General features: G+C 51.0%; 1 protein-coding gene across 4 annotated transcripts in view; it reads right to left on the bottom strand.

Annotated features, from left to right (window-relative positions):
- The window catches only part of PHC2 (polyhomeotic homolog 2), a 102426-nt gene that overhangs the window by 39435 nt on the left and 47530 nt on the right, over positions 1–15461 (bottom strand). Inside the window, exons 2-7 of one of the 4 annotated variants that reach the window (XM_073792390.1) lie at positions 9492–9719; positions 6709–6867; positions 5532–5609; positions 4918–5082; positions 2683–2769; positions 1246–1558 (exon numbers count right to left, since the gene is read on the bottom strand). In XM_073792390.1, the coding sequence (XP_073648491.1) occupies positions 1246–1558; positions 2683–2769; positions 4918–5082; positions 5532–5609; positions 6709–6867; positions 9492–9665 (976 nt within the window). In that variant the 5' untranslated portion in view covers positions 9666–9719. Of the gene's footprint in view, positions 1–1245; positions 1559–2682; positions 2770–4917; positions 5083–5531; positions 5610–6708; positions 6868–9491; positions 14379–15461 lie in introns of those variants that run through there. The other 3 variants (XM_019938164.3, XM_073792403.1, XM_073792398.1) reach the window with 3 other exon arrangements.

Below are 15461 nucleotides of genomic sequence, written 5' to 3'. Positions count from 1 at the left end.
TTCCCCTCCTCTGTCTGTTGGGGAAATGACTCCTACTTCAATACTCAGTGCCATTTCCTTGGAGGGACAGCATCTCTGACCCCTCCTGTCTGGCACTGAGGTGCCCGCCTGGGCCCACACTTACCTCATACTCCTACAATGGTATTTATGAAATCGAATGGATTTGCTTATATATCTGGCTCCCTCCTTTTGACTGCACACTCCTTTAGGTAAGAAATCACATTTTGACCATCTTGGTTAGTCTAGTAACAAGCATAAAGTAGGCTCTCAAGAAAAAAAAATGCAGGTTAGATTGGATGGTAAAATAGTCTGGATGAGGACAGAGGGTTAGTGGTTATTTCAGGGATGTGACCAGGGTGAGTGTCTCTTTAAGGCAAAGCCATGTGGTCCACCACTCCATTTCTGTGCTGTGACAGCTTGGTCTTATTCCTGAGACTGATAAGTCTGGCTTCTGGGGCTCCTGGCAGATTTTCTCATTAAAGATTGCCTACAATAGGCAGCACTGGGAGAATGTTAGCAGGCAGGGAGTTTAGCCCCAGGGAATACTGATTCATCCCCTTCACAGAATCTGCCTCACAAGTAATCTGCTGGATTATTACTTTTTTAATCTGCAAGATTTATTCTCAAGTGTCACCGTCACCAGCAAGCCTTTCTCAGCTCCTGTCCGCCAGGCTATATAGTGCCTCTGTGCTCACATCTATTATAGTACTTATCACCCTATATTGCATTGTACTTGTCTGTCTCTCCAGACTGTGTCCTCCTGGGAGGGCAGGGCCCACGTCTTATTTATCTCTGCACACCCAGAACTGGCAACATAACTGGCGAATATTAGTCAACGAATGTCTGTTGAATGATGAGAAAATAAGATTCCCACTTCTTCATCTCCCTGTGGGATTCTTACATGCCTCTGGCTAGCCCCTGTCCTTTTTGCTGACCCTTAGAGAATTTCAAAATAGTCTAACTGCCAAACCTCCACTCTCAAAGTGAAGAGCTATGATTGTGTACCCTGAGAATCACCATGATGCCCATTGTGAAGAAGGTCTCATTTATTCCCACTGATGTGGCTTCCTTCTTTAAAGCTAGGCTAGAAGCCTAAAACAGAATCTGGAGCTGTAGGAGGGGAAAGAGAGACACAGGGCTGACATCTTAGCATGTCCATGGGAGAAAGGAAAGTTTGAAAGTTTCCCCCGACCCATAGTCCTTCTGAGTTTTCTGGGATAGGATCCTTCTTCCTGGAGCCCTTACCTGGTGCAATGAGGGGGTGGGTTGCCACAGCAGGTACCATTCGGCTGAGCCCAGCCCGACCCTCCAAGCTCCCTGGCACACTGCTGTTGCCATCTCCTTTCTTGAGTGGCTCCGTCACACTGTCAGTTACGGCAGGCTTGCCACCTGCAGGGGAACCCTGAGCAGTGTTTCTGCCTTGTGATGGGGTAGGCAGAGGCTGGCTACCACCCGGCGTGGGCTTCAGGGCCAAGCTGGGCAGGACAGGCTGAGTGGGGGTAGGGCCCGAGGCTGCTGCAGTTGGTGTCTGCTGTGTTCGGAGGGTCAGGTTCTGTACCTGGAAAAGAGGGGTCTGTAGGAGTCCAGAGAATGTGGGTAGGAGCAATGCCAACACACAATTCGTACAGGGAAGGAGTTAGGGATGGATCCACGAATGGCTGAACAGGAGAGTGGGTTGTTAAAATCAGAAAGAAAGAGAGAGAGAGAGAATGAGACAGGGGCTGAAAGAGGAACCCGGAGCAGAGTTTCTAAAGGAGACAGAAAGACTGCTAACGATTGGATTCATCAGCAGAAGAAGCTAAATTCTGAGCAGGGATGTCTGCCCCTCCTGGGGCAGGCCCAGGCAGGGAGGCCGGGCTGTCTCTCCCTTCTGTTACCTCCCCTCCTCCCCCAAACTATCAGGATGGGCTGCACACCACTTAGAAAGAATTCCCAGATACAGGGTGGGCACGGGGCTTCCCACACTGGAAAAGGCCAGGGCAAAAGTGAAAGTTAATCGACCAGCAAGGTCCCCCAGGCCAAGGATTATCCTGTCCTCAGAATCAGGTTTACGCCGGGATGACCATGCTTACTCAACCTGGTTCCTGGTGCCCTCTGCTGGACACACGGAGGCTGTACCAGACTCACATCTGACAAATCTGATAATCTTGCTACCAGGTGGGTCCTCCCGTTCTGTAGCTGGGGATGGTTCCCCTCCCCTGCAGCCCACAGAATCTTTACAGCCACCGCAGTGTCTGGGTACTCCCAGCAGAAGGAAGGGACCCAGGACTCATCTTTGCTCCCTCTTCCATGCAATTTTTGCTGATTCCTAGAGGTGCTAGCATGTGTAACCAGAGTGGAATTTTCCTCTTAAAAGGCAACAACAACAGAGATTATCCTGGGGAGGGTGTAAGGTAAAAAGGTAGAGATGACCACCGTTGTTGGCAATCACGGCATGCTGCTGACTCCTGCTCTGTGTTCGGGGCTCGAAACAGAGTCAAGAGTGGCCGAAGCCTTCTCAGCGGTGAATTAAGGAGCAAGTCTAGGAGCGTTGGGACGCCCTGTCTCCCACCTGTTTTCCCAGAACATCCCAAACTTTCCAGACATTCAGAGCTCCTCCAGGGCTTGGGCCCATACCCATTATCAGTGCCCCTCTGTGGGGGTGCCCACCCCCCTGCCCTCCCACAAGCATGGAATCCTCACCTGGGCGGGGGTGGGGGGCCGGGCGGGGGAGCCAGTGCCGAGCTCAGGCTGCACAGTAGCGACGGTGGCCGTGGGCGTGAAGATGAGCTGAGGGGACAAAGGAACAGTGCCGCCTAGGCTCCTAGCTACCTGCACCAGGTTACCTGGCTGGGCCTGGAATCACAGGAAACGAGCCGCCTTTTACCTGCCCAATGTGGGCTCAGCCACAGGACACACAGTTTAGCCAGGGAGTGGACTGGGGAAGCGGGGAGGCTCGAAAGGGAAAGAGTCCAGGGGGATCTCCCGAAACTCTCAAGAGGCTCGGCGTGGTCTGACCCAGGCCGGGCAGTGAAGGGCCACGGGTGGGGGGCCATTCTGGGGCTGCACCCAAGTCAAGTTTACTTCAGAAGGATCTGCGAAGAGCTCACCCCAGAGGGACCAACAATCGCAGGACACCCTCAAGTCCCTCTCTGCAGCGTCCCGGGGAGCAGGGCCCCTGTGCTGCGACAGATGCCCTGGGACCATGTTCTGAATCTAACCTGCTCTGGACTCCAGGTCTGGGTCAGAACAGGACTCTCCACCAGAAGAGATCAAATTAGATGCATTCTTTTGGCCATTTTTTTAGTCAAATTCAGATTAGGCTGTGTGTGTGTGTGTATTTATGTGCTTGTGTGTGTATGTGTGTGTATGTGTTTGTGTGTGTGTTTGTGTGTGTGTTTATGTGTTTGTGTGTGTGTATTTATGTTTGTGTATGTGTGTATTTATGTGTTTGTGTATTTATGTGTGTGTGTATTTATGTGTTTGTGTGTATGTGTGTGATTTATGTGTTTGTGTATTTATGTGTGTGTTTATGTGCTTGTGTGTGTATTTATGTGTTTGTGTGTGTATGTGTGTGTGTGTACGTGCGTGCCCAGAGACAACAGCGGTAGAGGAACCAGAGCCCCCAGAGCCGTACTCGTGTCTGCATCTCCTTCCGTGGAGTGCAGGGACTGAGGGTCTCTGCATGACACCCCCGCCCCTGCGAGACTAGCTCAGTGTCCGAGGGGACATGCGGTGTCTGACAGCGTGTCTGCTCCTCTGAGCACGAGTACCCCACTTTGGGCAGGGACCTGGCCAGGCTGCAAGGCTCCAGTGGGGGCAGTTAAGTAGGACAAGGGTCAGGGTAAACTGAAGACAGAGCAGGTTTGGGCGGTGTCACATGGGCTGCCCGGCCCCCTGGAGAAGTGGAAGTCTAGTCCACACGTGTGTCTAATGGGCTGTTTCCTGGGAGTAGAGCTGCACCTCAATGAGCTCAGAGTCAAGGACGGAAGTGCTGGAGCAGGACCCAGAAAAGCTCCCAGTGTCAAGTTCTGACTGTAGGAGCCGAGGGAGGGATGGGACTGTACAGTCTTTAGGATAGTGTGTCGAGGAGCTGGAGGGAGAACTCTTCAGAATGGGGGCGGGGAGGCTGGACTCACGGTGATCTGAGTCCCGCGTAGAGCTAGATGTTCCTGCCTCCTAGGGTGAATGCTGCTGCTTTCACGGGAAATTCTGCTAAATCTTAGGAACCTCTGAGCTTCCTATGGGCCTTTGCACCTTAGGGACAGGTGTAAAGGGGGGACTCTAGCATGCGTGTGCAGGGCTGATGCCGTCCTGAGTCCATTCGGCCCAAGCGAGCCCGCCTGATGAACGGCTGACAGGGTGACCCTGATGGGAATGGGGGCCCAGCTGGGAAGGCAGGGGAGCAGCCGCATGTCCCGGAGCTGGCTGCCACCTTCACCACCTGGGCTGGAACGCACTTTTGACCCTGAACTACCGGTGGCCAGTCCCTGCAAGGACTGTCCCGGGGGGGTAAGACCCCACTCCTGTAAGGGTACTTGGATGTTTGCGTGCTTGTTTATCTTACGTGTCTGAGTGTACAGACCGCCTGGGCACAGATCCCTGCATTCTCTACCCTAATTAATTTTGGGGAGTGGTTTCTGCTAAGAAGAGGATAGTTCTGTTTCACTCTAGGAGGGGAGGGAAAGAAGCCATCATGGGTAACTTTATTTCAGCCTGGAACCCCACCTTCCCTTGAGTCATGGAGCTTGTACCAAGCTCCTGCTCAGCCTTCCAGGCCGCCTTCTTTACGCCACCCCTTCTTTCCTGCCAACTGTCCCCCTAGTGCTTCTTCCCCACCCTTCTCTAATCCCCATGCTTCTCTAACTGCCCAGCTCCCAACTTCTCTGCCTCCGTCCTCCCGGCCCACCTGAGCCGTGGCCCAGGCTGGGGACTCACCATCTGTGCCCGCAGATACATCTGTGCTTGGCTTGCAGTCAGGGCTGGAGAAGACGTGTTGCCCAAGAGGACAGCCTGCTGGGCGATGCCTGAGGCTGCTGCTGAGTTGACACTCTGAGCCCGGTTGATGAGCTGGGCTGCTGCCGGGGAGGCTGCCAGATTGATCTGAGGAGGGAGACACGCCAAGTAGGAAACAGGAGGTTCTGTGGTTAACTCTGCCCCGCTTCATCCATTTCTTTCTCTCTGCCTCTTCTGTCCCTTGGTGGATTCAGCCTTCTTTAGGACCAGCTCTGATCTGTGGGCCCTGGATCTTCCCCCAGCACTGCTGCATCTCTGGCTTACGTGCAGAGCTGCAGGGAGGATCTGATGGGGAGAGGACTGAGCTATGAACAGAGAGCCTTGACATTGGAAAGATGACGAGGAGTTATTAAAAGAAGTTAGAAAGCGGCATGCACTTTTTCTTTCTGGTAAGAGTAACAGGTTCCAGCCGTGGTTCTACACGGCTAAGGAGTCACCACAATTGGGTCTGGAAGCCCAAGAGAATTTTGGGCAAAGAGGAAGGAGCCGGTCCTGGAGCTGTGGTTCTCCATCCTACTGTTCTCCATCCTACTCACCGAGGATGACTGGGCGGGGGTCTGTGCAGACACACTGCTGCCTGAAGTGCTCCCCTGTCTGCTGGCCACCAGGCTTGCCTAGGAAAGGAGAATTCTCATCACTAGAGGCCCAGACCTCCTCCAGTCATCCCCCCCGGCTCTCACCTGCCGCAGGGTGCACTATAGGGCAGTGGTAAGGAGTCAAACCCTTATTCTGGCTCATCCATGTGACCTCAAGCAAGTGCCTCAGTTTCCTCTTGTATAAGGTGGCGTAACCACAGTGTCTACCTTGTAGGATTGCTGAAAGGATTACACGAGGCGGAGCATTTACATATAAGCGCTCGAACCGTCAGCTGTGACTGTTACCAATGTTTCCAGCTCTCTTCAGCTCCCACCCCACCGCACCCACTCTATCATACCCGGCTCACCGGCCCCCACGTGGAGCGCTGGGCACGTACTGTCTGGAACATCCAGCCTGCGTCCTCCCCGTGGCCAGCTTCTCATCCTGCAGTGTCGGCTTCACTGTTCCTCCAGCAGACAGGCTCCCCCCTCCCCACCAGCTGTACCCACCGTAAGGTGGGCCTCCTTGTTACTCAGCCACAGCAGGCTGCTCTGTTCTTCTGCAGAGCTTATCAGCACTCTGGTAGCTTGCTACTTTGTCTCCTCGTCTATCTGTGTTTCTGACTACTTGCTGTCTCTGTGTTTCTGACTACTTGCTGTCTCCCCACCACAAGCTGCAAGAGGACAGGGTCCACGGCGTGCTCGGTGCCCGACATGAACTCTGGCAGCAGGCGCATAAAGACTCTGTCGAATGCATGTCTGGGCTCTTCTCGGCCACTGAGGCAGACAGGCAAGCTGAATGGGCAATGGCCTTCTCCTGTGGACACCTCCTCGCACCCTCAGCCCGCTCCCTGCAGTGTAGTGAGGCGGAGAGGCAGGCCCCCGCCAGTCCCTCCTTGGGCGAGGCAGGCGGAGAGGTCCAGCTGCCCTGCTTGAGAGCTGTGTGGCCTCGGGCGAGGCGCTTAGCCTCTCAAAACCTCTTTCCTCATCTGTCAGAGGACTCGGGATGACGATCACACCCACTTCGCAGTGGTTCTGTGAGGACGCTAAGAGAACGCATGGGTACACGCGTGCAGTGCTTGCTTTTCCTGCCCCTTCCTTCGGGGGCATCTGCGGTGCTCCTGTGACGTCATCTTACCTGCTGCACGGCCGCGAGGCTCTGGAGCTGGGCGCTGCTGAGGTGCTGCTGCTGCAGGGCCGCCGTCTGCAGCATGAGGTGCTGCTGCTGGGCCGCGTACATCTGCTGCAGGTACTGGGCCGCCGTGCTGGGCTGCCGGTGCAGGGCTTGCTGGATCACCTGCAGAGGGCGGGGGGCGGGGTGGGGGGGAAGAGCCCACGCTGCGGCCAAGCCTGCTCAACACCCTCTCTCCCTAGCTGCTCAGATAAGGACCAGGCCTGCGAACCCCACTCGCCAGGGAACCAGGGAGACAACTGTGTGCAAAGCTCCACCCGTTCCTGCCTTGCCCATCTAGCAGCTCTCCTCAGCACACATGCTCCCTGCTCCTCCCCGATATGGGCTACACACGCCACTACCACCAACTCTCGGGGCAGTGGGAGCTCAGGAGACAGGAGTCCTTTAAGCCTCCGGTGACACTGGGTCCCACGCCAGGCTTGTTAGGTACCCCCTTCCCCGCCATTCTGCAGCCTCAGATGAGTCTAACTGGACTGCGGGGATGATGATGACAGAGGGAACCGAAGTTCAACAAGGCTGAGAGGAGGAAAGGGGTGGGAAGAAAGAGACAAGTCCGAAGCGCAGCCTATTCGAGCTTTGAACACACAGCCAGCCAAACTCAAACCTGCTCAAGGTCAACACCCTTCCGGCAGGGGCTGCCCCCAGCTGCTTGGGACGTCCTATCGGTCCCTCAGAAGATGGTCCCCCTGGCCTTGCACAGCAGGGATGCTGCAGCTACAGGGATGCTGCCTTCCTCTTTTACTCTTTCCCTCCTTCTATCACTCTCTTTTGAGCCACCATCTCCCATTCCCTGGCCTTACTGCTATTCCCTCTTTCCTGACGGGACTGGCTGAGCCACAGTCTCTGGGAGATGACAAAAGGCTGCTCTTTGATCCCTTCCCACCCTCCCATCCCTCAAAACCTCTTCTCCACCCTCAGGAACAAGGAAAAGCAAATGCCTTTCCTCCAGCCCTGAGACCCTCTACCTTCTTCTCCTTAGCCCTGTACATTTCTCCTCCCTTCTCACCTGGTCACCTTCCTGCTGTCTTCCCATGCGGTGCCCTACATGGGCCCTCGCTAGGCTCTGGCCCACTTCCCACCCTTCGCTCTGCTGCTCTGGCTCCAGGGCTGTTCTACCCCAGGCAAGTGAGCCTCTAGTCTAGCTCTCTCCAGCTTAACATGACTTCTAGGGGCTGGCGGCTCTCGGACAAAAAAACCTCTGGGCTCAGATTTGGGGTTCTGTAAAAACAGCCTGATATCACAGATTCTCCATGGGCTCTGGAGTCTCCCCAGATACCCCCACCCCATCCCAACTCCTCCACCCACTTCCTTCAGTGTACTTTCCCCTCTGAGGGTCCTAGTTTACATGAGCTCAGTTCTTTTTATTCCTTGTTCTCCCCCGAATTTTTTCTTCTTATTCCCTTTATCTAGGCCTCTTTATTTTCCTTAGACCCCTAAAAGCACCCCCAAGCATCCAGACAGCAGTAGTAGAGATGGACTTTTTCTCACTGGAGGATGTCAAGGAACAGAAATAGGAGGCACCCCAATGGTTCTGCTTGGGTGCGGAACACAACTTTGGGTCACTCCGTTTGCCAGAGCAGAAACCTCAAATCCCTTTTGCCTAGAACTGTGGTGCAGGGCAGGAGGGCACATCCTAACGTCAGCTGCTAGAAATTGGTGCTAAAATACTCATGTGCAGAGGGGCCAGAGGAGGAGGCTGGGGGAGGCGGCAAGGATGGAAGCATGGTTTTATTAAGTGTGAGGCAGAGAGAGCTGGGCGAGGGAGGACTCCAGAGTAACTGACGGGGTCTCCTTTAACTAGACTTTTCAGGCTCTCTCACCATCTGCTGTGGCTTCTCCTCCATCCCCTAATCCGGGCCTAGGGCCAGAGAAGGATGCGCTCACTCATCTAGTACATCCAAACTGCAATAGCAAAGCTATTAGAATAAACGCTTCTAGGCTGTGGTCTCTCTTTTCTCCCTAGTTTATCCAGGAGCCTCAATCAGACATCGTAGTGAATAAGAACACAGGTTTGGGGGGAATCAGGTTCAGCTTTTTTGTCTTTACCTGGTGACCCTGGATAAGTCACTACCTTCTCTGAGCCTCAGTTTTCTCAATTACAGAATTGTGCCTAATAATAACCACCCTCACAGCTGGAGAAGAAGATAAATAAGCAAAATGCTTCGGACAGTGCGGGGCACATGGCAGACGGCAAAACATGGTCATGACTGCATTTTGGAAGAGTGTGTAGTCACCCGGAAGGCCTCATAGATGACACTTTGCAAACCGCTGCTTTGGGGAAGAAGGCAAAAAGCTGTAAAGACAAAGGATTGTTTGGGGTTCTATTTTGGTCCTCCGTATGTAAGAAACTTAGATTTGGTACAAGGAAGTGGTCACTTAGGTAGGGGATCTAGGTTGTGGCTGAGCAGATTCTAGTCATTTTTTCTCTTTGCTCTTTTCACTTGTGTGTCCTTTATGATTTCACATGTTTATCCTCCCCAAACGGCACTGTGGGATCTGAGTCACCAGATAAGAAAGGAAATTTTGGATCTGCTAAGTATTCCCACTCTCCCCAACCTTCCCTGACTGAATCCATGTAGTATCACTACTCCTCGAATGCTGCACACATAGTTACCCACTGACACACGCCCTTATGCCCATTCTAGATTTAGCACCCCGGTTGTCCTACCAGACCATGCCAACACGTCCTCCTGGCTAGCCCTGAGATGATTAATCAGGTGGCGTCTCACCTGCACAGTCTGCCGGTCAGGAATGCCACCGTACACAGAAATCTGGGGCCCCGTGGGGCGGCCACTGCCACCGCTGCTGCTATTGTTGCCGCCACTGCTGCTACTGACGCCGCTGGTACTGCTGGCGACACTCGCGCTGCTAGACGTATGGGGGACGGGCAGCTCGTTCTCCATGGCCTACAGGATGGCACAGTCAGGGCGCTCAGGTGGCAGATGAGCAGGCAGGTGCTGGGAGGGAAGAAGCAGGAGGGAAATGCTTAACAAACGCATTCTGGAGAATACACACGTGGGTATCCGCTCTCTACCAGCCTGTGTGGGACTACTTCTGAACTGAGGTCTGCAGCCACCCCTGCCATCAGGACAGGGCTAGGCTTGGCTCACTAGGCGAGGTGTGAAATCAGGTCAGCCTGAATCTAAATTTTACGACTTATTCTGCTAGAGGAGATGAAAAACAGCCTAGGAGGATCCCCTACGATGGGCTTCCTAGCAGTGATCTTAGGGACCATTCCTCACACCATCAAACTTTTCATCACTGGGGTAGAGAAACTGGACATCAGAGAAATTATTATTTGTCCATATTTATATAGGCAGTTCTTGAAAGAAATGGGATCCAAAATCTAGAGAGAACAGAATGAGAGAAAGAGGCAATAAAATAAAATGCAGTGATTATTTTGTTTTGTTTTCCAACCAGAAGAGCTCTGAGTGTGTTTGGAGTCTGTTTCCTTCCTGAAGTACTCACTGAGTGCTCTCTGATCCAATGCTGAGCAGGGCACCACATTGAGCAATTTGGTGAAAATCACAGGTTTTGGAGTCAGAAAGACTTAGGTTTGAGTCCTGGCTCCGCCACTTACCAGCTGGGAAACCTTGGCAAGTCACACTTCTCTAACCTCCTGTCTTAATCTGGCAGACACAAGAGCGTATGGATTGATGGGAGGATAAAGTAAATGAACAATACAAAGCGCTTAGTAGGGTGTCGAGCATATATTGAGTGTTCCTTAGGCATTGGCTGTTGTTGTGGTTATTAAAACTGTCCCCAGCCTGTTTCCCACTGTCCGGTTCCAGTAGATCAATCCTCTTCCAAGGTGGAACTGGCAGAGCCTCCTGGAACTTCTATCCCAGTCACTAAGGGTAGAAGTGCTAGAAATTCCTTGAGGGACCAGCCGATGATTGGGATTCAGAACTGGAAGCTGCGCATCCCCTTGAGGCAAGGAGTGGAGAAGGGCTGGGAGAGAAGGGAGGAGTGGTGGGAAGGTCATGCCCGTGTCCTAGGTCAAGTTCCTCTCTTTTTCTTCTTTCATGCTATTCCTAAAATCCTAATTTATATATATATATATATACATGTTTTTCCTTCTACCCATTCCTTCTTACACCTAAAAACAACACTTCTTTGTCATCCCATCATAGACATTCAGTTCTCTTCTTGCAGAAGATTATGCCAACTTAATAAATGAAGAAAATAATACGATTTTTTCACAGTATTGAGAACATTAGTGCAAAGAACTAAAATAGTCATTAACGTCCCGCCGTCCTCCTCCCAATGTGCTCCCTCTGGAGGTTGTCAGCATTCCTCAGGATGCCTGCCTCAGCCTGGGTGAGTTTTTACCATGGGCTGCAAAAAGTGTAGATGAAGGTTCAAAGACAGGAATGTTGGGGGTGAGGAAGTCCAGGTTACTCCCAGTGGGCAGGCAGCAAGTTGAAGTTCAGAGGCCTATGGCTTCCAAGGCAAAGCAAACAGCACTCATGACCTGGATCCTTAAGCAGTGATTTCCCCTAATTTTTATATGTCTGCTTTGACTGCCACAGGGCAAGGCCATCCTCCATGAATTCTCTTTGTCCTGAACTGCACTCAGCCCTGGGCCTCATTTTGGCTACGCACTTGTTAAAGATGCTTATGATGATGCTGGTGGTGCAGGTTGATGAAACAGCGAAGTCTACAAGTCTTTCCTGTGCCCTGCTCAGTTGGAATCTACCTCATCTTACGCTCCATGGAAGGAAGCATTGGCTGGACAGAAAGCAGTAGAAGGCATAATTCTGATCTTGCAGAAACTGACAACCTAGTTGTCGAGATGAGGCTCCGCTGGGATTTTGAGGCTCACCAAGCAACAGACCAGTAAATGGGAGTTAGATTCAAGCTTGGAATATCCCACAGAATCCCAAAGTCTCTTCTTAGTTCAATGGCCCACCTCCCTTTCCCAAACTGTTGATCAGAATTGGGTTTCAGTTCTTGCTTTGCATCCCACCCTAGGAAATCTCAACGGAAGTATTAGTCCTTATAACCATAAACAAATAAAATAAAACAAGGCAGCAGCCACAGCAAGTTAAGGAGAGGGCAGTCTACATCCTGGATGATCAAGCCTCAGCTCTATTTTTTTTTTTTTTTCTTTTGCAGCAGCTAGGGCAGATCTTGGGCACAGTGTATACTCAATCCTTGATGAGAAATAAAACAAGACAACATTCTAAAGAAAGTGTGGCATTTGTTTATGGAAAAACTGCACAGGCAAGACAGCAACTGCGAGAGAGAGAGAGAGAGAGAGAGAGAGAGAGAGAGAGAGAGAGAGAGACAGAGACAGAGACAGACAGACAGACAGACAGACAGACAGACTGACCTTAGTAACGTGGGGACAATATGTTTCCTGAGGTCTCTTGCCCGCCTGCCCCCTTCCTTCTGCTAACAAGCATGCCTTTCCCTCCTGTCTTCATCACCTCGTTCTTGGCTTCTGCATACCCTCTTCCGCTTTCCCCCTCTTCTGTCTTGTTAATTTCTGCCCCCAGCCCCTGGTTTTCCCATTCTTGCTGCTGCCTCCTCAGCCCTATCCTCTCTCACTCCTGTGCTCACGCCTGCCCTCCCTTTCCCCACCCTCCTGTGTGCTCACACTCACCTCGCTGTCTGATTCTCTTGGACACGTGCATATACCCCCGCCCTCTAGCCCTCATTCCATTGACCCTGGCGGGCTGCTCTGGTTACTCAGATGAGCTCTCTCCCCACTCCTGCCCTCTTTTCTCTCTCTCAGACCCTCTCCCAGTTGCAGCCGGCTCACTCTGGGCCCCATTCCCTGGCTCCAGCTCCCTCCCCATTCTCTCTCATGGTCCCCCTGCCTGGCCATCTCACTCCCCCAGGCCTGATGAGGCACGTCCTCTCTTTCATTCCCATGCACATGCCCTTACTCTCCGGACAGCGCATGCTCCCTCTCCCTCCCCTTCTCGCTGGCTGGCCAGTTCTCTGGGTTCCAGCTCCCACTTTTGATGGCTACAGCTGTCTCTCCAGTGCACACACACTCTCTCTCTCTGGCTCCCTCTCAGTCTCTCCTGCAAAGCACACAGGAGGGAAGGACAGACTCTGCCTAAGAAACTAGGGACCGCTTCAAAGGAGAAGTAACATTTGAGCTACCTGAACCCACGCTTTCTCCGCTTTCACAGCATAAAGCTGCCCTGTCCCACCTTCCACTCCTTGTCAACCACCTCTAGAACGTTCCCGAATAAACACGCTCCTAGTTTTTCGCAACCTGAACATCTACCGCATGTGGGGTATGTTTGCTAAGTACTGGAAATTGAAAAGAGGTAGATGACATGGATCCTCCTTTTCGGGTTCATAACTTTTTTTTTTTTTTTTTTTTTTTTTTGCTGTACGCGGGCCTCTCACTGTTGTGGCCTCTCCTGTTGCGGAGCACAGGCTCCGGACGCGCAGGCTCAGCGGCCATGGCTCACGGGCCCAGCAGCTCCGCGGCATGTGGGATCTTCCCGGACTGGGGCACGAACCCGTGTTCCCTGCATCGGCAGGCGGACTCTCAACCACTGCGCCACCAGGGAAGCCCTCGGGTTCATAACTTTTGAAGGCATATTAGAAACAGTAAAACCTAAGGCCTCTTGCCCAGGAAAAAACGCACAGATGTATAAAAAAATGTACTTACAATTGTAGAGGTTCCTGAATCCTTTGAAGCCTGTTCCTTACCTCTGGACTCTGTTTCTTAGTTGGTAGGGACGGGGCACGAAGTACAAAGTTAAAGATACAAATAATATTGCTGACCCTCTGCCAAATGAGCGATGAGACCACACCTGCTGGCGTTCAGAAGAGTGGGGTGTTGAGCAGCATGTGTGGTGTGACAGAGGGAAAGTGGAGGAGGTTACTGTAGGCTTTGTGAGTGCCGAGATTGACACTTCTGCTGGGTAGCCACTGCTGTAGGGGAACAGATGGCCAGCCCTTCCCTCTGCCCATTCTCTGGTCTCTCAATCTTCCCAAGAGAGGCAAAGTGCTGAAGGAGACAGCATGGAGTCAGGCAATCCTAGCTCTGGGAATGCTAGCTCTGCTGTGACTAGTTGTATGGCCTTGGGCAATGCAGTTTACCTCTCTTAGTTTTAGTTTCCTAATCTGCAAAACTGGGTAATAAGAATACCTATTTGGGGGGTGGTATATGTGGGTTAGGATTAATCTCTTAGCTTCATCCCACTTTTCTAACCTTATATTCTACAATGTGAGTCCACTGCTCTGGTTTGGTAGATCTGCTTTTTTTCTCCCAAAGACCACATACCCATGTGCTCGTGATTACCTCCTCCGCTCTTCAATTTTGATGAAGTCCAATTTAACTTTTTCTTTATGGTTGCTGTCATATCTAAGAGGCCATTGCCTAATCCAATGTTTTGAAGGTTTACACCTAGGTTCTTCTCAAAGAGTTTTATAGTTTTAATTTTTCCATGTAAGTCTTTGATCCATTTTGAATTAATTATTGTATATGGTGTGAGGTAGAGGTACACCTTCATTATTTCTTAACTTTTTTATCCTGGTAAAATATATATAACATAAAACTTGCCCGTTCATAATGTTGTGAAACCATTACCACTATCTATTTCCAGAATTTTCACCACCCCAAAGAGAAACTCTGTCATCATTCAGCAATAACTCCCCATTCCTCTCTCCCCCCCCAGCCCAGCCCCTGGTAAATTCTCATCTACTTTCTGTCTCCATGAATGTCTACTCTAGAAATCTCATATAAGTGAAATCATGTAATATTTGTCCTTTTGTGTCTGGCTTATTTCATTTAGCATAATGTTTTCAAGGTTCATCCACGTTGTAGCATGTATCAAAATCTCATTCCTCTTTATGGCTGAATAATGTTCCATTGTATATATATATCACACTTTGTTTATCCATTCATCCGCTGATGCACACTTGGGTTGTTTCCATATTCTGACCATTGTGAATAACACTACCTTGAGCATTGGTATACAAGTATCTGTTTGAGACCTTGCTTTCAGTTCTTTTGGGTATATACTTAAGAGTGGAAGTGCTGGACCATATGGGAGTTCAATGTTTAGCTTTTTGAGGAACCACCAAACTGGCTATTTCCTACCTCTGTGGTTTTACTCATGTTGTTCCCTTCCCCTGAAATGCCTGCCTTCCATTTTTCACTTAACCAGCTCCCTAGATCATCAGAACAACTTGTGTCTCTTCTGTGAAACCTTCACTGAATGCAGCGTCCTCTAACGCTTCTCTTGCTTCACACTGGGTCCTAATTTCTTTCTTAAAGCCATCCAGTTGGTTGACTTACCCCAAGACACTTTGTGCTTACCTCTCTCCTAGCACTTGTCATCACAAGAAAGTGATTTACTTATGTGTCTGTCTTCCCCACTAGACTCTGAACTCCTGGAGAGTAGGGATCGTATCCTGTTTTCCCGTATATACCTAGCGTTTCATTCCATAAATGTTTATTGAACAAAATTGCTTGAAACACGCCGTACTCCATCCTACTTCTCACTGGAAAGCTCTGCTTCCTTTCTACCTCATCTTCAGAATTCTTGCCAACTACTTTAAAACATATAGCGCTGGTGATTTAATTTCAGTACCTTCCATCAACAGTATCTACACTAATAATATTGATTATTTATTAAGCACCTATTATGTGTCAAGCACTATAGTGAGTGCTTTATATATACACATGACCTCCCTCATGGGGTAGGTATTATGCCAATTTTGTC

The sequence above is a fragment of the Tursiops truncatus genome, chromosome 1, assembly GCF_011762595.2.
Source record: "Tursiops truncatus isolate mTurTru1 chromosome 1, mTurTru1.mat.Y, whole genome shotgun sequence".
In the NCBI taxonomy this organism is placed as follows: Eukaryota; Metazoa; Chordata; class Mammalia; order Artiodactyla; family Delphinidae; genus Tursiops; species Tursiops truncatus.
Note: the sequence above shows the minus strand (reverse complement) of the source record. Positions and strands in the feature narration are given on the sequence as shown.